We start from the raw sequence: 25,245 nt of genomic DNA on the forward strand, positions 1-25,245 counted from the left end.
AACAGCTACTTATGCAGGCTCACGCTCGCCTGGGAACAGTAGATGAGCCTGTGAGTATGTCAACATGGGTCTGACAGATCTCAGGATACAGATGCAGGAAAATGTAATCCCTCAGATGACAACCTGCCTCTCACCCTGCAGTGTGACCACAATTCTCTGCATGACACACAAGTGACACCAAATGAAATATGCACAAAGTCAGTTTTGTGCTCAACATGGCAGAAATTCTGAATTGTAATTCAACAGATTGCCTTCAAATACGAAGTCAGCTGTCAGAGATAATGCACATATATGAGTTTATTACCTGAGAAAGTAGGCCCACACAGCAGCTGTAAAGCTGGCTTCTTAATGGTTATTAATCAGTAATTTATGCAGCTGCACACTCCTAGAATGCAATAAGACAGTGAGATCACTGGGTTACCTGACCGTCAGACTGTGAAGTGCCAGCTCATGACTGAATGGCTCTAATGGCAATTTGAATAGCAATAAGCAAAACGCTACCTCACCCAAATCCTAAAGACCTTCACTTGCTCACCGATTCACCTGCACAAACCTTAGAATGAACATTTGGAGATGGACGAGGTGGAGGAGACACTACAATGGGCCTCCACACTGAGCTTCCAACCTGTTCTCACCCTGCACAGTCTGTGATTGTACCTCATCCCTCTCCTTTGGGAAGGTTAAGGTTGGAAAACTCTAGGACTTCAGGAGCATCAACACAGGCTCTACTTTAAATATGACTCAGTTCAAACACTTTACAGCCATAAAACTGATAATAACCAACTGAGAGCAGGTACATGGAATATACGCGGATCCCATTTGTTTGTTCACCTTTCGTGCCTGGGATGATTTCACAGTACAATAATGAATCATCTTCGTCGATTTAAAGTTTACTTTTGAGATTATTCGATGATAATCCATGAAGTGAAATCCATTTTTATCTGAACAGTGATTACTGTACTGTGAGGCCATGCAGTGGATTATCTTACATACATCTTTATGATGATGGTGATAATCTGTGGATTATTTATTGGTTACCTTTCCAAAGCTGCTGTGCAGGACAGACTTTAAACTTAAAGCAACGTGTGGCCACATTACATCCATTTCAGTGTATAGAGCGATGCTCAGAAAGGATGTTAATCACAGTCCAACAACATACAAAAGAGCCCATCAAAAATCGTCCATCATAAGGGGCCTCTTAAACGGCACTATAAAGACGAAGATAATGGGAAGACTTGGGAGGTCCCTGGAGGGAGAAGCCTTTGAAAATTGGGGTCAGCAGCATCTATAGAAGGAGCTCGTCTTCCTACCCCATCTCCTCCTCCAACAGTCTAATCACTTCTCTGCTCTCTTACAGTATTACTGTATTTTTTCAACATGTCCCCAGTTTACACAACCTCCCCCCTCCCTCCCCCTCCTGTCCTCCTGCCTCCTTCTGTCTCCTGCAGGGGTGCTGACACATAAACCCCAGCAGGTGCTGGACGCGCTGGGGAGACAGAGCCTCTAATTGGTCCTCGGTGGAGTCACAGCTGTTGCCCCCAACCACAGCCTGGTATGAGCTCTAGCGCCTTCCCCTCAATCGACAGCTCACTATTGTTCTCCAGAGAGGCTGAGCTCAGCTCCAATTTATTACTAACAACTACCTACGTTAACCACACACTACCTGCTCCTTACGCAGCTCACCATCAAAACAGGAATGCACTTAACGCTGTCAGTCACTGGATCCTCACCTCCCAAAGGTTTCTCACAGTCTTAATCCTCCCTGTTATCTGATTCCATCTTTAACCTTGACGTCCAATCTCTTAATTATGTTCCCAGTTCTGTTCCTTCTGGTTGTGCCAAGGTCAAAGAGAAGGCAGATTTACAGCAGATCACACTGCGTCAAACAAGCTTCAGCAAAAGCTAACAACACACACATACACACACACTCTCTCTCTCTCTGTGGGTGCAATCAAGTTGCCTTTCAGGACCAAATAAAACTCTGCAATTTGTGCCAGCATGCAAAATTAAAGGTGCTGAGAACACCAGCAGGATGAAGACTCAGAAGAAAGAAGACGGAAGCATAATTCTTCCTTTTCTGGATCAAAAGCTCAACAAACAAGAGATTTACAGCTGCACTGCTAACCGCTTTGAACACACTGTCCCCTGATATAATACAAACACTTAAAAAAAACATCAGCTGTTCATACTGACTGTAAACACGCTGAAGAAATCAACCATAACTGAATTAGGTTGTGTCATTGTCTGCAGGAGTAGGGGTAGGCATGATCAGCCCACTGGAGTGTGGATCCCACTGGAGGATACAGACGTGCTCAGACAAACAGCTATTAAAATGTGGACAATAGACAGAGCTAAATCAGGCAAGTGTAAATAAGTAAGCGCCTTAATGAAGGCTCCAAAAAAAAATGACAACCCCCACCCTCCCCCTTCCCTAAATTATCCAAACAATTACCAAAAAGAACAAGAATTTAAATACTTAAATATGTTCCTGACACTTTTTTTGAGTGGCTCACAAATATCCTGCAGTGAATATTAATCCTTCTTCATGAATATTTCCATTATAGAGACATCTCAGTGGAATACTGTAGCCAAGAAAGACATACTTAAGTCATCATCATTTCCATTATCCAGTGAAGTGAAGTGAAAATGTAAATGAAGGGACATGTTAATGGGAACAGAGCAGGAATACACCTGTGTAATCCTGTCTCATATTACTTCACCATTTCCCACTCACTGGGTGGAGTCTGCAGTTACAGAGAGCTCTTACCTGACACTGAGATCTTCATGGACGCCTCCAGGGGCCGGTTGTTATCCAGGGCCTGGCTCAGCTGGATCTCCCCCGTGCTTTGGTTTAGGAGTACGAGGTTTAGCTCATTTCCCACCTCGAAGCGGTAGTGCAGCTGGTCAGAGACATCTGGGTCGTAGGCTGGGATCCGACCGATCACTCCTGTGGGAAAGCTGCTGGATTTGTCAGTCACATAGTTGTTAAAGATAATCTGGAAGTTTTTCAGCACAGGCACGTTGTCGTTCTTGTCAACCAGCTTAATATGAACTGTGGCCCGGCTGACCAGAGGAGCAGAGGTCGCCTGGACTACGATAACATACTCAGACTTCATCTCATAGTCCAGGTCTATCAGTGCTGTCAGTTCTCCTGAGAAAATATCCAGCTGAAACACCTCCGGGATGTTTCCCTCCACTATCTGATACATAATCTGTGCATTGCTGCCTTCATCTGGATCCGTGGCAGATATGTGAGCAACCACAACACCTATGGGGCTGTTTTCCTCCACCATGATGTCAAACTCATCTTTCTCAAACACAGGAGGGTTGTCGTTCACATCAAGAACTGTTACTTGAATGTTTACGGGTGTTTTCAGAGGAGGAACACCTTTATCCACAGCGAAGGCCTGCAGGCTGTAAACGGGCACATTTTCTCTGTCGAGTCTGCGCAGCGTGCGTACGATGCCAGAGGTGGATTCGATGATAAAGTCGCCGTCACCATCATCCCCACCCTGAAAAGTGTAGAAGACACGGCCGTTGAGTCCAGAGTCTCTGTCAATGGCAGAAACTTGGACGACGCTGGTGAACACAGGCACGTCTTCCATCACAGAGCCCACGTAGTGGTCTCTAAGGAAGCGGGGGGAGTTGTCATTAACATCATTCACCAGGATCTCCAGGTAGGTTGTGTCAGACTTCTGCGGGATGCCATTATCCCGAGCTGTAATGGCAAGGGTGTAAGAGACCTGGTCCTCATAGTCCAGCTCCATCTGTGTGGTGACGGCTCCTGTGTCGGGGTCGATATCGAACTGAGGGATGCTGTCATCCATGAAATAGGTGATGCGAGCATTCTCACCTGTATCTTCATCTGTGGCACTTATCACAACCACAGTGGTTCCCATGGCTCTGTCCTCATTGATGTTGACAGTGTAGTGTGAGCTCTGAAACACAGGCCGGTGTGTGTTAGCATCTGTAACGTTCACAAACACCTTAGCGGTGTCAAAGAGAGTGCCGTCGCTTGCAGTGACGGTGAGGACGTACTGCCGTTCAAGTTTGTAGTCTAAAGGCAGCGCCAGTGTGATGAGCCCACCGCCGCTCTGACTGGTGATGGAGAACCTGTTGCGGGTGTTTCCACTAGATATCTGATAAGTCACCACACTATTGATGTCCTGGTCCACGGCTGACACCGTCACCACGCTGGTCCCAACAGCTGCATCCTCATTCAGTCGCATGTAATATGCCTTCTGAGTGAACTCCGGGTTGTTGTCATTGACATCCAAAATCGTCATGCTAATACTGGCTGAAGATGACATGACAGGGTAGCCGTGGTCGCGGGCCTCCACTCCAAAGTTGTAAAAATCCACACTCTCTCTGTCCAGCTCGGCTGCCACTACAATCCAGCCGGTGCTGTTATTGATGGAGAAGGGGAAGTTTGGCGTGGTTTCAGTGAGCCGATACTCCAGCCTGGAGTTATCTCCAGAGTCTGCGTCCACGGCTTGGATGTGGATGATGGAGTAACCTAGTGGCACATTTTCCAGCACGGTGGCCTGGAACGGCGTGCTGACAAAAATGGGGGCATTGTCATTAACATCCAACACCTGCACTGTGACTAGACCACTGATATTGGACAGAGGAGGACGTCCTCCATCCTGAGCTCTGATTCTTAGTGTGTACTCTTTGTTTGTCTCATAATCTAGGTGGCTCACTAGGTCCATTTTACCCGTCTGAGCATCGATATAAAACTGCCCCCGTGTGTTTCCACTCATGATGCTGAAGTGAACGACAGCGTTGCTTCCTCGGTCCTGATCTGTGGCAGTGACCTGCAGGATCTCTGTGTTAGGGCTCAAGTCTTCAGGCACCTGAACCACATAGCGTTTCTCACTGAACTGAGGAGCGTTGTCGTTGTCATCCTCCACCACAATGTGAACAGTGGCTGTGGCGCTGCGGGGCCCGGGGTCACGACCTTGGTCATTTGCCTCAACTAACAGCATATAGGCCTCCACCTGTTCTCTGTCTACAAGGCCTTTAGTGCGGATCACACCAGACCTCGAATCGATCTCAAACACATCATTGGAGCCATTACCGTTGAGGATGTGGTACAGGATGTTACCGTTGACGGGGGCGTCCCCGTCTGTGGCCCTAACCGTCAGCACCTCATAGCCTATTTCTAAGTTCTCCCTGATGTTTTCCTTGTAGTCTTGTTGCTCAAACACAGGATTATGATCGTTAGTGTCGCTGATTGTGATAGTGAGGGTGGCCATGGCTGTACGCCTGGGTGTGCCGTGGTCAACTGCGGTCACACGAAACACATGAGTGTCTTTAGTCTCTCTGTCCAACACCTCTACTGTAGACACAGCACCGCTGCTGGGGTCCACAGCAAAAAGGTTGTTGGAGCGGCTGTCAAAGAGAGCCTCTATGAAATACTCCAGCCTGCCTGCATCCCCCTCATCTACATCTACAGCCTTCAGAACAACAACAGGGGTCCCAGCTGGCTTATTTTCTGCCACAGACACTTGGTACATTGGGGGCTGAAACTGGGGGCTGCTGTTTATACTTCTCCTCCTCCTGTTGCTGCTGCTTACAATCCCTGAATCAGACCGAGCTGCCTTCTCTAACAGCTCCTCGAGGTGGCCCTGCCTGAAGGGACCCTGCCCCACACGCCAGTGGATGGAGAAGGGGCTGGCTTTGACGTTCCGTCCATCAAGTACATCACAGAGCAAATCCAGCTCTAACAGGGTGTCCTGTCTCCAGCACAGCGTCTCAGACACAAACAAGTCCCCCTCAGAGAGGTAAAACTCACGGCTGTTGGCGACTTTGCAGCGGGCAGGGGGGCCAGGCAGCAGACCTGCCACTGGAAATAAAGCAGAGTGCGCCTGGTGGCACTCTGAGCTGTGGTGGCTGTGGGTGCTAAACAAACTGAGGATCTCCATGTCCCACTGAGGTTTTCTTTTACGCTTGTGTGAACAGTTCCTACCGTGAACATGCACGTCGTACTGGCTGGTGAGAAGGTGCCTGTAGCCGGAGTCCGTGCAGTCCGCCACAGTGTACACTGTGAAGGGGTTTGAGCGCAGCAACGAGCACTTTATGGACTCCGAAAGAAACACAACGCCCGCGGCCACGTCCGTCTCCAGAAACCGCTCCGTGAATTTAGGAGCGAGTACCTGATCCAAAGTACACCGTGCGCCTCGCTCCACGCCGGCCACCACTGTCCTCGGCTCCGCATCCTCACTGAGGTGAACGGTGTAACAACACACCAGCGAAACCAGTTTACAGCACCAGAATATCAGCAACAAATCCCAGTTAAAGAAGTGCATCGCTCCTCAGTTTGTGATCTGCCGGGGTCCGAGAGGGAATTTCTGCAGCTCCGTAATTTCTTCAAACTTTCCGCCTGTGAGTTTCCCTTTGTTGCAGAAGAGCCATGCTCTCAGCGGGCGCACTTGTCTCCGCGCACTCTGGCTGCTTCCAAGAGGCGATCGTCAACGCTGGCCGGAGCTGCACTCACATGCGCACACACACACTCACACACGCCGGTAACAACAGCGGCAGCAGCAACACCTCCGCTCCGTCCGCGCAACTCCGCTTGAATGATAAAAATGGCTCCTACTCCCCCTGCGCATTCAGGCTTCTCATTAACATAAACCTGTGTGTGTGTGTGTGTGTGTGTGTGTGTGTGAGAGAGAGAGAGGAAAACAGCTCTGTTGGATGTCTGATAGAAACCCTGTCAGTGGGGTTAGATAAATGGTAACTTCCTTAAAGCTTCATTTATTAACACACAACAGCCTGACTGATTAATCAGTTCACTTGACAACACTACATTTAAATATATTTTCTCAGCCATATTTGAATTTGAATGGGTTTAAAACAAGAAAAAAAACAACAACAAGAATCTTTCTAGTGATTCAGAAAAGAGAAAAACACGTTAAAGACAGATATCTACAGAAAATCTACAGAAATCCTGAAGATTGTGTTTTTACGCTCGCCTCTCTCCTCCTGCATGGTTACTTATTAACTTTAAGAATTCCTCAACTCGTTGTGTTTTCAGTGATCTTCTCTTACCTCTGTGATCACTGTAGGTCATTGGTGTTTAAAAGTTATTTCCAGGTCCAGCATGGTATGTACACTCTGTTCTTATATTCATAACTTGTGTCCAAACAGAGACACATCAGAAGTCAGGGCCTCTAATAACAGGATGCTTCAAAAATATCACTAGCAGCAAACTCACCTCTTAAAGTGAGATAGGTTCACACACAAACACACAGCATTTAAAATGGGTTGTCTGCAGAGCAGTTGGGTTTTAAAAAGTACCTGTTGTGGATCTTATCTCATCTGAAATTTTAAGTGTTGCTGCCACCTGCTGGACAAACTGCAGCCTCACAGTCAGAATAGACTGGCTCTTTTTCCAGCTCAGCTCAGACACTGTTCAGGCTGCTGATAGTTTCACTGCATTTCCATGATGTTTGCATTTGTGTTGAACAAATGAATGAAGCTCTTCTTCAGAGCAGCATTCAATGGTAATCTATAGACTGTATTTCCGTGTCATTAATGACGAAAGAATGATAGGAGAAGGATTATCAACTTCTAATAAAAATTAGACAAAAACAGTAAGCAGTATTTAAAAGGAGAAAAACATAGGTAGGTATTTATTTTTTCTTTACTGCAAACTGACGTTAAGAAGTTAAGAACTTTTTAAACATTTTTCCCAGAATCCCATTAGAAGCAGCATACAGAAACAAAAGTAATACTTCTGACAAAAGATTCAAGTCAAATCATTTTTCTAATTGTGTATGTTATTTATCTGGTGTACAGTGAACCAGGAGTCTGTCAAGTGTTCTGACATCATTTTCTTTACAATTTATCATTTTGTCCAAAGTTCACATAGTATCCCATTAATGTTAAAAAAAGGATACAACAGGAATAGCTTTTTACTGTTTTTATTGTTGCTGGAGGCTCTAATACAATATGAATCATAAGCTTTACAAAATAAAAACGAAAAATACAACAAAAGATTCCCCTCCAAAATGGAAACGAACGTTTCCACTGAGACACAAAGACAAACTGTGACCCCCAACAAAGACATAGTAGGTGAAGAGAGAGAAGAATTGAAGAGAGGGGAAGAAACTGTCATGTTATACACAATGTGTGTGTGTGTGTGTGTAGGGTGTGTATGTGGGGGGTTTGATGACGAGGGTGATAACAGTCCGTCCCCGCGTTTGAGAGGTTTCCACCTCCGGCAGCCCCATGCTCCCACACAGGCTCACATGTTTGTGGACAGAGTTAAGAGTAAAAACCTTCTCGACGCACACAGAAAGGCCGCTCTCGTGTTTGCACGATACCAGAATAATGACAGTAATACATGGACAGCTATAATTCTATACAAATGTATCAGGGTGGTGTCAAAAACAGGTGCATAAAATAAATTTCATGAACGTAATAATGACACCACTGCAGAGCCTACGCCACCTACAGCACAGTCCGTTTCGTTGTCACAGAGAAAGAACAGGGCCAAAGTCGCTCATTTCAAACTGAGGACACATCAGGTGTGAGAACATCAGGGATTATTACTACAATCACCCTCACACTGTAAGATTATCATTAACTGTGGTAATACTATCATTATATTAATGACATGGGGAGAGAGGAGAGGGGAGAGGAGAGACAGAGGGAGCGTGAATGAATGGCTTCATGGCAGATGAGATGCATGAAAACAAAAAACAACAGAAAACAAAAACAAATAAAAAGCTAAGCATTTTCTCCTTTTTTGTTTTTTTTTCCACAAATAAACAAGAGTGCAGCACTGAAACAGGCATGGAGGGAGAGACGTAAAGAAACAGAGAAAAGATGGCAGAGATGAGGCGGAGAGAGAGTGAGAGAGACAGAAGAAAAACAACAGTAGCATCTCTAGCTGTTATGTTTGCGTTTGAGCGCCTCCATCAGGTCGACCTTCAGAGCCTCCTGCTTTGACTTGTCAGCCAGAGTCTGAACACTCCTGTGTGGAGGGGGACACAGAAAGAGGAGAGGTCACCACCGTGTGTGCAAGCAGTGCAAAAAACACCCAGTTTGTAAGTTCAAGAGAAACACCCGGTCTCTTTATTACTCTTAGTTTGAGTCAACGTCTCTTTCTCTGTTGGTTAGAAACAATCATTAGCATCACACCACAAACATGAAACATTAATATCAAGCAGATTAAACAGTTATGATTATATGTTTTCATGCAGATTAATCAGTTTTACCAGGCTGAGAGCAAATATATAGAGAACATTTTTGCATTAAATTGAACTGTTTGTAAAGACGTCATCTTATACAACCTGCTTATCAAGGAACTTTTTGATTCCTGATTCTTTGCTTTCACACACATGTGTCTGCCAAAATGTTTTCTTTCAACAGGACAAAGTGTTACATGCAGAATAAATACACCATCTTAGAAAACCTTATTAGGGCAACAAACTGCAAAACAACACCCGAGTGACTCATTTGACTATTTGCTTCTGTGACATGGTTAGTGTGTTATTCCCTGCGTTAGATCAAAAGATAAACAAAACCTGCACAACCTGCCTACACAGCTGCTTGATCCTCAACACTGCATGAGGAGCATGCAAATATGTTGACACGCAGAGTACAGAGAGATAAAAATAGAATATCTGCAGTATGTTTTTGTCTATCAGGCAGATACTATAATACTACTACTGTATTACATGTAATTAACTTTTCTTAATGTTTTTCTAAACATATGCGACTAGCATTGTGGCTTAGACGTAAACAAACTGAATGTAAAAGAAAATAAAAAAGTTGAAATGTCTTGTTTTACAAAGGAAAATAACACTATTCTTGTTTTTGCAAGCGTTCTTTCTTTCTTTGCACCTTCCTGCTAGAGGGGGCAGTTCTATGGCTCTTGAGGGCAAACAGTGAAGTAGCTGCCATTAGACATTCTTGCTAGGGATGCAAATAAGCTTCAAACCTGAGCCTAAATCCTTTGTAATGTTCATTCATTTTTGAAAGGGGTGATGTCAGGGAAATGCTAATGTTTTAAGTTACATTTTCCAGTATTCACTTTCCAGAATATCCTCGCTTTCATGGTCTAAATCTTAAGTCAGAGATAGACATACAGAGCCACACACATACACACTCCTGCATGCCATGGTGTACCTCTGACCCTAGTCAATGAAGATCTGACGCTGGGTGAGGACCTGCGACAGCTCCTTCTGGAGCTGCCGGTACTTTTGGTTATCAGGCAAAGACTCAATAGATCTGGAGCACAGAGATGGGCAGCAGAGGAGGAGAGGTGACAGAGGGATTAACAGGAGGAGAGACACAGATAAGAATGACAGCTGATAAGAAGTATGAAAGGCAGTAACATAATATAAGAATGGCAGGAGAGCGAACTGAAAACGAGAGCAGCAGAGGTAGGATTAAATGCAATAAAAGATAAATGGCACCAAAGACAAGAGATGATCTGCGCTGAGCAGGTCAACAATGGAGACGCCGACACACACTCGACTGCTTAAAGTGCTGTGAAAGAAAGAAAAGTGTGATCCTGTCATCGTGGGGCTGTACCTTAGGCCGTTGACAATGTCTTTGGTCTTTCCAAAGTAGATTTCATTCAGTGTGGAGCGAATCTTGTTCTCCATATCCTAAAAATAGACATTTTAACTTAAGCACACTTTTATTGATTAGATGCGATGGTGTGTGTAGATTCGTTTTAAAGCAGTGAAAACACACAGCACAATGAGCATTTATACTGACTTCAACGAGGCGGCCAATGTTGGCGATGTGGGGTGAGGACTCTCCAACTGTCTCATCTTTTTCCATCTGTGAAAACAGGAAACAAAAAAATTCTCTTTATAAAATAACACAGCATGGCTGGTTACATCAACAGATGTGCTCCTGCTGCATCCTCCACCCTACCTGTCTCGTTAGGCTGCCGCCCAGGTTCATAGTGCCAGAGCCGGTCTTAGTTGTTTGGAGCCACAACATGACAGTGGAGGTGAGTTTGTAGTGAGCGGTACGACCACTGGACTTCTCCTGCTCACAAAACAACACAATGACACCACAGGTAGTGTTAAACCATGTTACTGCAGCATTTTATGCACAACATCAGAACTTCCTGTATTTCTTGCTACTTAAGATATAGTTTCTTTAGCTTCAGGAAAACTGTTTGTGGGGCCTATTGCATTATAATCTATAGTTTTAGTGTGTCATTTATACAATGCTTTAACTTTGGGAAGCTGTTCTAAATTAGTAAAGATAAGATAAAATCACAGGTCGAGTAGGAACAAATTCAAATGTCAAGAATTTCATTTATCTGGCTCTCACCTGCACCTCCACCACATGAATAGAGTCCCAGCACCCTTTGATCTTCTTGGATCCATCTCCGGCCTTCTTAATGAGAATAACTCCAGCGAAGCCATGATCCAAGTCCCACAGGTACACGGAAGACACGCCACCCTCGAAGTACCTAAATATCACCGATATCAGAGGTCACAGGGGGCGGACCGTTTATCAAAAGCTTCTCATCAGATTTATTCACTGCTACTTACAGGTCTCTGTACTGGTCAAAGGCATTATTAGCTTCAACCTCAAGCTTCCTCAGTCGAGCAGAAGGCATTGCACCGTCTTCAATGGGAGGTTCATACTTATTACTCCATGGGGATCTGATGGAGGGAAAAATACAGTGTTATTTAACAAAATGCTTAGCTGTAGTGGCACCTAAATCACTGCTGGACTAATCTACTATAACAGCGGTCTTTACAGACACAGGACATTTTCTAGTATATTTACCATTTCTTGTACAAAATAAAAAAAAAATCTAACCTGACAGAGATCAAGTTCAAGAGAACCACAAACATGAAACGGGTGAGTTTTTATTCCACTGTAATTAAAACACTCATATGGCCCTAAAGTGTGTTAAACTCAGGTGGAAGGGAGAATTCTTTTACTAAACCATTAGCTTTCATTCCTTTCTATGTCAAATAGACAAGACCATAAGGTAGTTAATGCTGTTTTTTTCCATGACTGAAGTGCAGTTATAAACTCAACCTGTAGGAGTCGCCGTCCCGGTTGTAATCGCAGAGCAGATAGTCTTTCCCCACCACCTTGTCCCGAGCGATCTTCAGGGGCTGGTCCACAGAGGAGAGGAGGTCCTCACACAGGCTGGGTACCTGTATGCAAGCACAGTCAAAAGCTCAGCACAGGGAGTCTGGCCAGACAAACTCATTCACTTTGAGAAAATTCTCTCTATAAAATGTATACAATAGAAAAAGAATTAGAATGGTTAGCAGGGCTGCAGCAGGGCAGCGCAACATGTTCTCCTATACAGATGATTTAATATCTGATTAAATATGTTTTGTATGACCTGATAGGAAGCAAGAGACGTGAAAACATATCTGTTTTAGTCAATTCAGACCTCCTGTATAAGATGCCAACTTCAAAAAGACTCTCAGGAGCGTCGAGGAACAGAGTAGAAAGCAAAACATGAGAACTTAGAATGTGATATCCTCATTCTAAGTGAAAAAAATCCTTTAAAAAATGCTATTGTTTTTTCATCACATTCCACTTTCACCCAATAAGCTGAGGTTACTGAGAAAAGCTGTAGTATCACTGAGTATCACTGGGAAACATAATATGTGGAGGATAAGGGGGTACAAATTAGTTCTCACAGACTGACATGGACCCCCTCTCTGTGTGCTCCTACATCAGAACACAGACACAAAGGAGGCCCTGTTATCCTGAAAATGCCCCCATACCCCCGAAACATACACGCACACACACACACCTGGCAGCTCAGACTCGGTGAGACAAGTAAAACTAGGCTAGGAAGAGTGTGGTGGTGGTGGTGGTAAGGGGAGAAAACTGGGATCAGAAGCAGACCAGAGATGGAAGACCATCAGGAAAGGAAAGATGTTTTTAAATCTCAAGGAAAAGTCTGGAGCCAAAAAAAAGTTCCTGGCAGCAGAAGTGATTGACAGCTGAGATAATGATCACTAACAACCGGACACAGTGGCTGCAGCATAAGAAAAGAGCAGATGTCCGGAGGGAGAAAGGTTATAGGTGAGAGGAAGAGGAAGGTGAGCAGGTGGGGGTCCGGCTGATATACCCACAAAACAAGGTACAATGCAAACAGTGGTACAAGTGTGATTTGATTTGTGTCTGATTCAGATTAATTTGTTGCCCTAAGCTGGCACTGCTCAGTTTTCAAAACAAAAAAACTATGAGAATAAAAACATTAGTTGGAGTTGGATACAGGAAAAAAAATGCACAAAAAACAGTTATATAAGTGCTATATTAAATGCCAAAAATAGTTTCTGCTACCCAGATGACAAACTGGCACAGAGCAATAATCACATTAGTAAAATAAATATACTACTCAGATCTTCTATGCCTTTGTACAAAACAAGCTTATTACGTTTGCCTATGTGTTTACGGCGCCGCTTACACCCCGATGTGGCTCTGTGTGATTTGCCTATAAGGAAATCTGAGCAGATTAAGCAAGGATGGTAACTTACCAGGTCAATGAGGTCACTGAGGTTCTTCTCGATCTGCTGAGGAGGCAGACGCCTCATCAGGTCCAGAGCACAGTCCAGCTGCTGGTCATTCTGAAACACACAACCAGCAGAGACAACATTTAAAACACTGAGCTATATAACCTAAATGACACTCAAATACATCACAGTGTTTGACTGTCAGACAGTTCAAAGCATCATAGAACAGTTTTTAGGTCACATCAGTAGTTCAGGTTGGTATCAACAGAACAATAATGATTTTAGTTTAGCAAAGAACATTCAAAGTTAGTATGATCACTGCCAAAACAGATTTTAAAATGTCTCCTGAAAATCCCTGTTGTGCAGCTGAAGAAGTTAAATAGTTAAAACTAGCTTCAACGCAGGCTCATATTAAATGAGCACTGTGTAGCTGTATTATTTGGGTAAATATACGTAAGTATGAGATTTGACATGCTCTCTGTTTGACAAACTGACCCTTTAACTTCTCCAAAACAGCACAATGATAAAGACCTGCTACATTCTGTATAAGGGTATGAGAGCAGTCGCTGTGCAGGAAATATTCAGACCATTGCTTGCACTGTGAGATTACAGACACAATATTTCCAGACCAGTAGACTGCACACTGCACAGAACCCATGATCTGTCATGTGAGCATTTTGCAAAGAATAACAAAAAAAAGACTCAGACTCGATAAAAAGGAGTAGAAGATGACAGAAGGCAAACACAGGGTCCAAAAAACATATTTAGCCAGATTGATGTTAAAAGGATGCACTTCCCGAAGGGATTAATAAAGTATATTCTATTCTATCTATTAAAATGCAGCATGTGGCACATTTCTGTTTGACACACAATGTGAACAGGGAGTATTTCATTTTATCTGCTGCGCAAAGTTGTCATTTCAGCTGGTGTTGAAACTGCGCTCTCTTTACCTGCTGCGCTGTTTTGTAAACTCAAATGTAAACCAAATGCTGTGGCTGCAGTGAATGGGTGTAACCACAAGTGCATTATATTGAAGGCTCTGAGCGACACATTAATCATAGCGCTTACAAATGTGAACCCCTAAAATCTGTTTTCTAGTGTCTACACCAGCCACAACACACAGGCATAAACAACAGGCATAAATATGGCAGTGACATTATCCCTCAATGTCTTTCTACCCAGTGATTCTGCTTACTGAAGCTCAAAGATTAATAAGATAATGTAGTGGATTGAGCAAATGGCTGATCCTGCACACAGTGTCTCACCTGGTGACAATTCAGGCTGGTGTTAGACCAAAGGAGCAGTGGTATGTTTTTTGTTCTCCTCAAACACTTAAGTCTGATTGGATACTTATCTATATTTGACTTTAAAAATAGCTCAATGTAAAGGACACTACAGTGTGGATAAATCAATGTACACAATAAAGAGAAAGTTCACATCACAATCCAAAATATTGTGCGTGCACACAATCAAACATCCTAAAGCTATCTGAGTTGTCAGTTCCAGCTGGTTTGGTTACTAAACCTGTTTGATGATGTGGTCAATGTTCCCAGTTAAAACGGTTTTTGAAGTCCTGTCAGCATTACTGTACATGACATCTGCTGGGACAGCCTCTTTTTTTGTGCCACACTTTAAGGATACGAGTAAAGAAATGTACAACATATAATTTAATTTAACCATAACCACAATAAGAAGTTATTAATGTAGCCAGAAAGCACATAGAACAGATAAGGATGCATAGCATAGTCTTTCCCTGGGGGGTTTCTCTCCCTTAAATATGCAGTGAGCAGCAGGATGTCAGTGAGCAGGGGACGGCAGACTAGCCACAACATGAAACTCTAGGGAATGTGTAGGAGGATGCACATAACTGTAGAATAACAGTGGCCCCACTCATGTTTAACAGCTGACCCTTATGCTGATTTTCATCTGGGCATTATCAAATAGTGCCATCAAACTTTAATTTGCCCTCAAAGTCTGCTGAGTCAAGTGCTGCGTCACAATCACCTGTGAGTTTGATCTGATGTCACACCATGTTTTCCAGTACAGCAGGTCAGAAAACCAAGGTGTTGCCATTGTTAGCAACACCAGCTGATAACATCACTTCCCACATACCAGCACTGTAGTAACACAGTGATACACTGTTGGACAGTACAACTGCTCAGTTTTGCATACAGTACTGGCACAGTAATAATAAACTGCATATCATAACAGCGTTGACTATATATTATGAGGCTGGTGGGAAATCAAACATGTTGGGGCTTCCTATAAGAATTTCCTACAAGGAACTCTGACTTCCTGGTTAAACTGGAAGGCACCGTACAAATATATCCTCACAGCTCCAGTAATGATGAAATTAAGGAGCTGAGTTGACCTTAAGTCCTTTTCTGAACTAAGCTACGCTTTAAACCAAGAGAAGTAGGTTACAAATAGAAATGTGCTCATGCAAAATGACTCCCCAAAACACAGAATCTGAGAAAATCATCATCTAAAATCCAGTGAGAGCTGCATGAATCTAGAATTTTACTGAAATCTTCCTGCTTTGTCACATCATCTGTCTGTTACACCCACTCAATTCTCCTCACGTTTGGAAGTTAACAAACCATCTGCCAAGGCTTATCTATCAAGTAACTCCTAGAGTGTGTAAACCTAACAAAGCACACCCATGCATCGGCTATTTAGTCCAAGGACAAAGACACATTATAAAGTAGGAAACCCTCGATTCATAAACATTTTCTTAAGGACTGGCCCTGAAAATAACACACACTACTCCTAAGCAATTTCCTCTCCCTCAAGTTGTCGCCTCCCCTCCTCTTTCCCAGCTGATGAATCAGCCTGCTCCATTAGACACCTGCGCTTCTTGACGCTGTGTTTACCAGTGCTCCTGTCTCTCTGTAAACACTAGCTCAGACCAACAACTCCAGGGGTCAGGGGAACGCGAGGAGACTGAGCCAGCAGGATGGATGAGGTGAGGCCGAGGACAGTGGGTGACCATGGAGAAAAACCAGCTGCTCCTCTCATTTCAGGCACAGGGTGATGAGGAGCAGCTACAGGGCTGCTGCTTATATAAACAAAGCATGCATGGTCGTCTATTCAGCTAGAATAGTTCAAACAAGGGATCATTTCTATGTCAATTTTTATACAGGTGATTGGCCATATAAGCTTAAAAAGAAGTAAAATACTAAAAAGGAGCAAAAAAAGAAACGATGTACCAACTGAGTGGACTGAGTGGAACATTTCTCAGAGAAAACGTTGACAGAGTCATAATCAAACTCCCAGCAGGCTGACAGCTTGTCATGGTTAGGAATAGGAGGAGCAAGCAGTCTTATTTTAGCTACAGGCGACTGGGCGCTTGACTATTTTAGCCTGTGTGTAAGTGTGTGTGCACAGCGGGACGATTGTGCGTGTGTGTGTGTGTGTGTTATATTAGGACTCATCGCCATTACTATTATCAAACTTGTGTCAAATCCAAAACATCCTGTGCTAACTTTATGCCTACGGGTCATGTAGCTTGTCCAACAGCTAGAAAGCTAGCTAACTAGCAGGAAGAAACCGCGGCTAGCTTAGCTAGAAAGCTAATTCATCATTATCCGATGGGTGCGCAGAAGTTTTGCTAGCAGTGCACGTTAGTTGTGCACTGGTGATTTATATCCTCTGCTGCTGTCTATATCAGGTTACCACCCAGCCCCTGCAGCCCACGCTAGCCTAGCTTAGCAACCCTAGCCGTTGACGCTAATTAGCAGTAGCCAGCTGCCCCACCAAAACCCTCTTGCCCCGTCTCCGTCTCCCAGCTCTACCGCGGCCCTTACCATGTCTGCGGCGGTCTCAGCGGGGCAGGGGAGCACGATTTCACCGATGACTGTACAGCTTAGCTTTGCTTTGTTTTCACAGATCGCTCCTCTCGTCTCTTGTTGTTATGTTGTTTTTTTTAGTCCCCCGCGGAAGATGTTTTGTTCGCCTCTCCCTCACTGAACCCAGCCCTGTCAGCGAAATTCACTTCCTCAACCGGGCTACAGGAAGGAGGCTGCAGTCAGAAAACAGGCCCCGGTTGCATGTCCGGGTCACTCCGGGCTTTCTCCGCAGCAGCCAATAGCGAAGGAGCAAGAAAGGCATTGCCAAGTATGGAAAGAGAGGAGTGGTGCAGTGAACATGCAATCAGAGAGGGCAGCAGATACAACAGCTACGAACAAACAAACAACAAATCATGGCTTCAGCTGCGATCACTGGAAATTAATTAAAATGTTATTTATTTGTTGATTTTAAATCTGTGCGTCGATAAGCAAACAATCAAATAAGTAAATATATAAAATGTAATTTTATTAAAATATTTTTTGAATACTCCAAAAGTGTAGTGTAGTCTTTGTAACTTTCTTTTAAAATAAAGTTACATTTTTAATCCATTTTTTTATCAATTGCATATAACCAATTATTCTCGAATTTAATAGAATACAAACATTCCCTTATTTTCTGCACATATTATGATGTATGTTTTATATTAATACATTATTAGGCCACACTAACAGCCCCTCATTTGTATAATGACTGAAGAGTGTGGTAAAATCTTGTGAATATGGCTGATGTTTCTCAGCTGTTTTGTATCATAGGGTATATGAAAAAACACACGTTGCAAATGTACCTCCATGTGTTAACTGTCAAAACTGTCATGACATTGTCCAAATGTGCTCTCCGCCTTGAATCAGCAAATACTGTACATCCTGGGTTGTTTGCAAATGGGAAACCTGCCTGTAAACCACACCAACATCTGTATATTATTGACTGTGTGTGGGCAGCAGCGCTTCCAGCATGTAGTTTGCTGGAATTTAATACAGTCTCCAGTCTCCTCCTTCCCTGGCAGTGACAAGAAGAAGAACTTCATTCAGATGAATTCAAAAATAACCCACTAAAATATGAAGTGAATAATCAGAGATTGCACATTCTAAATATTTTGAGGGAAGCCAGATAACAATAATAATAACTCTGTCTATGTGTAGTCTTATAATGCCTTTAAACATCTGGAAACTCATTGTTGCCTAATGTAATAAATAAGAAACAAAGTAAAGTAATATTTACTCCCTATAAATGATAAATTACGGAGATTTATAAAATAAGATCAGGGTCAGGGGTATAAAGAACCTCAAACATACATGTACTGTATGTATTCATTTCTTAATATTATTATGGAAACGGTGAATGAAGGAGCAAAGCAGCGTTTGTTGGGGTTCGTGTGACTTTAAATATTTCTCGCGATACTTCCCGAGATTTACTGACGGCAGCAAACATGGCAGACGAGTACGGACGGAAATGGGACCGATGTCTGGCTGATACAGCCCTTAAAACAGGTAATTATCTTTTTATAAATGCAGTGTATTATTTGTTGGTGTCATTAGATTCTCAGCTGCATCTTACACCCGATAAACAAGCTGCATTAGAGGTTAAAGCGGGACCACCTGTCCCTTTTAGGGGGACAGCAGTGTGGTCATACCAGAACAGTTATTGAGGTCAAAGTTGTCCCCTGATAAAACGGCACATTTCTTAATTATGAGGTCATGTTATATAAACAAGGCACGCATGGGCTTTGGATACAAGATAATGTTTGGTGTTAGATGCGTGAACAAAGCCGTCATCTTGTCGTCAGAGGTTCATAATGTTGTCCTTATTAAGTAACCTAGTATTCAGACTTCTTAACCCCTCTCCTCTTGTCCCTTCACCCACAGCTTTAATCCAATATTTTAATTGATAAATTAATATTGTGCTGGAGTTCATTATTTGCCTCACTTATAAAAGTAAGTTTTACTCGAGCTATGCTGACGCTGCATGGGCTCTTTTAGTCCCTCTACAGAGCTAGCATACTGCTACCACCTGGGGTTAGCATGGTGGTGGTGTAGGGAATCCTTTAAACTTGTTGGACTGATGTTTTGTCTTCAATAAGTGGCCATGCAGGCTGGATTGCAGTTCCACATGGCATGTGGTATTTCTTTCCATACCAAAATGTGGCTTATATTGTTTGGACTTTAGACAAAAATGCCAGATTAATGTTCATGTCTTCATGTTTGACCTGCTAAAACCAATGTGTAACAACATGAATACACATTTTCTGTAAGATGGTACTATAGATCTTTTATTTTCTGTCTCTGGTCCTCCACCAACCCCTCAGCGCTACACACATTGAGTTACAGTTTTAAAAAGAAGACCTCTTTTTTCTACTCTCTGTGGTATTTCCTTTAGTGTTGGTCCATATATAGTTAAACTGACAAACCATCTGGCCCAGGAGATGCTAAAAGACGTCAAATTTGGCACAATAAAATGTGCTTCTTGCTGTGAGGAGAAACATCTGCATTGTACCATTTCTTTGAGCTCAATGCAGCAAAGTATCAGCTGTGCTAAGGAGAAGCATGTGTTCTGCTCAGGGGGAGGTTTATAAAACCTTTTGTTTTGTACCGTGTGCATATGTTAGAAGATTATACCACAATCATTCTTGAAATCATCAACCTTTGTTTGGAACCCATATTGTATTCTTTTACATTTGGTGCCATATGTTTTGATTATATGTTAAAATTAGTACAGAAATCAATGCAAGAACAGAGAGCAAGAGTTGGTGTATATTAGCACTCTGTGGTTAACACAGTAGCCAAATAACCAGTAATGAAAAGTAGACCATGTGAAAGGAATGAGAAACCAGTTGGGGCAATATTGATTCTACAAAGGGAGACAGTCACCAACATCCTAACTGTAACTGAAAACAGCTGTATTGGAAATGTGGTGTTTAACTTGAGGAAGTGGTAAACAGTGCTGGTGAAACAAGCCATTAAATGACATTGTCAGTGCTACACAAGCAGAAACACTGATGGCTAGTTAGTCTACACATACTTACAGTTATCCACTAATGCAACTCTCCTCCTATACAAAGTCCACCAAAAGGTTGCAAAACTGCTTGAGGTTTGATGTGATGTGTTGCTAACCTCTCTCTCATAGAAACACCACAGTCCCTTAACTTACTCTGAACCTACCCATCTGTGCTCACAGTGCTTGTATGTAGTCTGAGACTAGGGATGGGGCCGATCCGATCCAGTATCGGTATCGGGTTCCGATACCAGCTTAATTAACGGATCGGAAATTTCCGATCCAACCTGGAGAAATTTCCGATCCAGAGTTAATGACTCACAAGTGATCCCGGGCTAGGTGACGTGTCTGTGCTCCAATGAGACACTGACAGAGATGACACGCCTCCTTTAAGGAAATCCTCTGCAGTTTGCAAGTAGCAGTTTAAGCATTGAGCGCCATACAACATGTCCGCTGTGTGAAAATTTTTTACGGTCGAAACGCCACAAAGTAAGACAGCAACGTGCAATGTTTGCAAAGCCATCGTTCCGAGAGGTGGAACCTCCGTTGCGACGTTCAACACTACAAATATAATTAAACACCTGAAAAAGCACCACTCGAGAGAGCACGAGGACTTTTTAACCAGGGGGCAGAAAGAAGAGAAGAGCCGCCAAGAATCACTTCTGGAATCATTCAAAAGGCAAAATAAACTTCCAGCAGACAACGTAAAAGCCAAAGGGATTACAGAGAAGTTGCTCAACTTCATCGTACTTGATGACCAACCCTTATCAGTGGTGGAAAACGAGGGGTTTCGCAGCCTGATTGAACACTTGCAGCCCAGGTATAGTTTACCGTCCAGGAGATATTTGTCAGAGACGGCGCTACCTGAACTGTACAACAGAGTGTCAACCAAGTTAGCCGATAAGCTAAAAGGAGTTCCAGCCCTGAGCTTTACCACAGATATTTGGACTTCAGATGTCTGCCCAATGTCACTGATAAGTCTCACAGTGCATTGGGTTGATTCAGGTACACATAGAATTTAAATAAATATCCATTTAAACCCTTAAAGTTGCATATTTGTTTTCAGGATGGGATTTCTGCCGTTTTCTAACCTCATACTTACCTCAAGTTGCTTTTTGGAGAGAAGTTTATTACAGCCTCGTAAAATCAACAATAATGATAATAATCATAGTGATATAAAAGCAAATAGAGCTATGGTATCGGAATACTATCGGTATCGGCAGATATCCAAATTCAGGTATCGGAATCGGATCGAAAGTGAAAAAATGTGGATCGGTGCATCCCTATCTGAGACTGGGCTTCAAAATGAGGAATTCACTGTCACAGGGTTATTTGAAATAGATCTGTGTATGTATGCATCCTTTTAAATGCTGTATAATTAATGAGACTGAAGCTTGATGAAGAAACAAACTCTCTTCAGATGTTTGATGTGTTTTTCAGACACAGCTTAATTCGTAAAATTACATTTCCCTACACAGAAATACCACAAATGATTTTGACACAAATACTGACGTGTCACATTAGAGTGGGTCATTTCTTTCAGTAGAGCTGTCCAAACCCTCAGCAGCGCACAGTCCCTCCAAATACACTAAAACCCCAGTTCTAAAATAAATAAATAAATATCCAAGAAAAAACATTTGCCAGAGTTATGCAATGTGGGTTGTACTTTCGGCTAAATCCACTAAATCACAGTGATTGAAACTGACATCTTCTTTATGCTACTTGCAGAAAATACTTCTAATAATGAATAAAAGAATAGAAATGCAATTGACCACCTCTGTACTTCATTAACTGGCAGAGTATTTGCAGGCCTGTGGGTTATACATTTCATTCTAGTGCAGCAGAAATGTTTTTGTTATAATCCATCCCCCCTTTTGGAGATGTCCAGACAAAAGAAAGGATGCCAAAAAGAGATGCTGATCTGCCCTCAGATGTTGCCAGTGCTCTTACTGTTGGACCGTCAGTGGAAAATCCGAGCTTCAAAAATGTTCTGGCTGGCGAGCAAAGAAAGTCGTAACAGACGGAGAATCTTAGAAAACCAAAAATGAGGCTTAGGAAGATGATTTATTGTCGATATGCACTGATAATGAGGATGTGCACAGTCTTTTGTGGTCTTGTCTGACATTTGTAAGTTGTGTAATTGGGAACAGTCTGAGGGTTCTGGTTCAGGCATATTGGTCATGCTGCATAGCTCTCTGAATCCAATTAGGAGTCAGAGGGGCCCAAATGGATGTTTTTTTTATGTGTTTTCTGTGCTGGCTGGCCTGCTTTTGGGTGTGGTGTGGCCTGCAGCGAGGTGAAGCTAAGCGCACAAACACATTCCTCCTCAAGATCCTGCTCTTGTCTCCGGACTTCTAACAACTTTGTCCATTTCCGTGCTACTGAATGATCAAACAGAGACATTACTTATCTGCATGTCTGCACCCACTGACCTATCACCTCCTCATCTGTCCTTTTAAAACTCTCCTGTGCCTGTTTTACTGTTTTCTGTCTTTCTTTTCGGATGTTTTCTTCTCTGCTTCTCTTTCTCTAATGAGCTCTCTGAGTGCTCTTATTTACAAACTTTTGCACCAAGCAGAACCCCCTGACCTCATTACAGCAGATTTATGTCAGTGCCAGCCAGTTTTCATTCAGAGATGATCACATTACCTCAGTGCTGAAGTCAAATGATTTGGATATGTAGTTTAATGCAGCTGTTTTTCTTGTTTTCTTGTTCGTCTTTGCAGTAACAGGCCTTGGTGTTGGACTTGTGTTCTCTGTTCTTCTCTTTAAACGTAAGTGTGATTAACAAATTATTTTATTAATAATCACTTTTTAAAAGCACGTATGGCTGATTGATGATCTCCACCAGGTCGCACATGGCCCGTGGCTTTCGGTTCAGGTCTGGGTGTGGGCATGGGATACATGAACTGCCAGCATGACTTCAGGTCACCATATCTGATTCACGGTCACATGGTTAAGGTGAGAATGCAATGTAAAATGTGTTGTTTGTGAGCGGTTTAATGACACACAAGCATGTCATGCTACATAAATTCTCTTTTGTTTGTTTTCAGGATCAGGACTGACGAGGACGAGGTCGCCTGTGTTCATGTTCTTTTGCTGCTTGTGCACTAATATCAAGTGGTAACCTCATTGTAATTATCAGCGGGTTATAAATGTGTATTTAATAAAGGCATTGTGGAGAGCTCTTTCCTCGCCCTCTGTGTTTTTCTGTGTGAATGTTTGAAAAGAATGAAATGTGGTTTGGGGGTGGGAGGTAATTTTGTGTGTTAATGAGCTGGGAGACTGGAACTCCTGCTGTTTTGGAATGAGGGCCAGGTTCAGCATCTGCAGGCCTCTGTAGGAGTGGGAGGATGAAAAGTTGTACTGAATGATGGAATAAGGAAAATGCATTTTCTTTTACAAGGAAAAGTCAGTGTTGAAAGAAAAGGACACCAGGTATCAGCCAACAGCTTTGGTTTCTTTGTCTGCCATACGTGGGTAGATTCCTCTCTGATACTGAGACGAGGGAGAATCCTAGTCTGGGTGTTATTCATAATAGACTAAACATAACAGACCCAACCCGCTTTGTAGTTTTAGATTGTGTGAGAGCGTTTGCTATGACCGTGTCTGTTTTCGTCACAGGGAGCTGAACAGCACGCATCTACATATCAGGACGAATCTCTTACATCCCGTGTGTCCATTGGCTGTGTGTGTGTTTTGCAAGATTTGTTTTGAGTGTGATTGATCACTTATGTGTGCTTGCACAGGCCCACTGGCAGTGAAGAGGCATGGTTTTTTTGTGAGCGTGTGCATGCACACACGTTTATCCAGCCCCCCCGGTGAAGCAGAATCTGAGGAATGCAGAGAAATGCCATTTCTGGACTGGAGCTCGGTCTTATTACTAACAGGTGAGTCCTGCACTTTGCACGTCTGACCATAACACATGTTGTACAATTTCACATCAAAGAAAACATCGGCCCTCATTACTTACACACTCATATTTTCCCTCTTCATCACAGCTAGTTTTCCCAGCAATGTAAGCACATACATTCCTGCACACAATAGATTCTTACTCATTTCAAAGGTCTGTTACTTCAGCTCTGCTGTGCTGCCACACATCAGGCACAGAGGAACCCTGTCAGAAATTAAGCCGTGTCACTCGTCCCCTCTCCATTAAAATATTTGTTTGCAAGTGAAGCGTGAAACCGATAGGGGTGCTTATGGACGCAAGCCAGGCTGAACACCTGTGAGCAAAGGTGCACTGGGAAGATGTGTGTGTGTGGGAAACTGAGGGTCAACACAGCCAACGTCTGTACCTGTGTGAAAATCCTCTGTGATGAATCATAATTACAAGTCCAGTAACACTACCTAATCACAATGAGTAAACGCTGTGAAGGCAGAACTGGTGAATTTTCTGGCATGAAATATAAGACCATGCGTGACATATCTGTGTGCCTCTGGCCTGAGGTTGCCATTGACAATGTTACCTTCACAATAACACACACACTGACTCAGAAGAGAACAGTTTTAAAAGGCACTTTACATTTAGATGTATGCAACTGTAAAGGTGTTACTCTTACAAAAATCATGACCAGTTTTGGTTGAAAATAGTATTTGAAATTGCCCTCTAAACACAGGAACTCACACCAAATCTATCTTTAAATACTGACAAAATATACACAATTTTGGTGTAAACTGTACTGTAAAATAAATCCTCCTCTATGAACTGTACAGACACTCTATTATAAGTAACATATCTGTAGGAAGTAGACATTTGGCCCATGTGACAGTAATACTGTAATACCAGCTATTCTTAATTGTTGGGTAATAATAATAATCATCTCACTATGTGTGTTACATTTAAAATATATCCCATTAATGTCATTGTCTTCTTAAATTAAGTGAGGCAGCAACCAACATTGTTACAAGTTCCATGATTTTACACAGCAGAGGT

At 42.9% G+C, this 25,245-nt stretch overlaps 3 protein-coding genes across 5 annotated transcripts in view; 1 reads left to right on the top strand and 2 right to left on the bottom strand.

Moving 5' to 3' along the window:
• The window catches only part of celsr2 (cadherin, EGF LAG seven-pass G-type receptor 2), a 50,768-nt gene extending 44,218 nt beyond the window's left edge, over window positions 1-6,550 (bottom strand). The window contains exon 1 of the mRNA XM_028406561.1: window positions 2,768-6,550. Coding sequence (XP_028262362.1) covers window positions 2,768-6,311 — 3,544 coding nt within the window. The 5' untranslated portion in view covers window positions 6,312-6,550. The remainder of the gene's footprint in view (window positions 1-2,767) is intronic.
• Window positions 6,551-7,912: 1,362 nt separating this feature from the next.
• Window positions 7,913-17,525, bottom strand: capzb (capping actin protein of muscle Z-line subunit beta). 3 transcript variants are annotated; one of them, XM_028406609.1, is made up of 10 exons: window positions 17,279-17,525; window positions 13,497-13,586; window positions 12,031-12,152; window positions 11,532-11,645; window positions 11,308-11,449; window positions 10,900-11,016; window positions 10,738-10,803; window positions 10,549-10,625; window positions 10,148-10,242; window positions 7,913-8,983 (listed from the first exon to the last, which is right to left on the bottom strand). In XM_028406609.1, exons 1-9 carry the CDS (start codon window positions 17,279-17,281, stop codon window positions 10,149-10,151), a joined length of 825 nt encoding a protein of 274 aa, XP_028262410.1. In that variant the 5' UTR covers window positions 17,282-17,525; the 3' UTR covers window positions 7,913-8,983; window position 10,148. The 3 variants fall into 3 exon arrangements, with proteins under 3 accessions (XP_028262410.1, XP_028262409.1, XP_028262411.1); XM_028406608.1 differs by having other exon boundaries at window positions 10,141-10,242; XM_028406610.1 differs by lacking the exon at window positions 10,148-10,242.
• A 1,202-nt stretch (window positions 17,526-18,727) lies between these two features.
• LOC114436390 (MICOS complex subunit Mic10-like) lies at window positions 18,728-23,499 on the top strand. The gene is made up of 4 exons (XM_028406627.1): window positions 18,728-18,808; window positions 23,036-23,083; window positions 23,161-23,270; window positions 23,363-23,499. The coding sequence occupies exons 1-4, from the start codon at window positions 18,748-18,750 to the stop codon at window positions 23,372-23,374; spliced, it is 231 nt and encodes a 76-aa protein (XP_028262428.1). The 5' UTR covers window positions 18,728-18,747; the 3' UTR covers window positions 23,375-23,499.
• The last annotated feature ends 1,746 nt before the right edge of the window (window positions 23,500-25,245 follow it).

The sequence above is a fragment of the Parambassis ranga genome, chromosome 5, assembly GCF_900634625.1.
Source record: "Parambassis ranga chromosome 5, fParRan2.1, whole genome shotgun sequence".
Classification (NCBI taxonomy): Eukaryota; Metazoa; Chordata; class Actinopteri; family Ambassidae; genus Parambassis; species Parambassis ranga.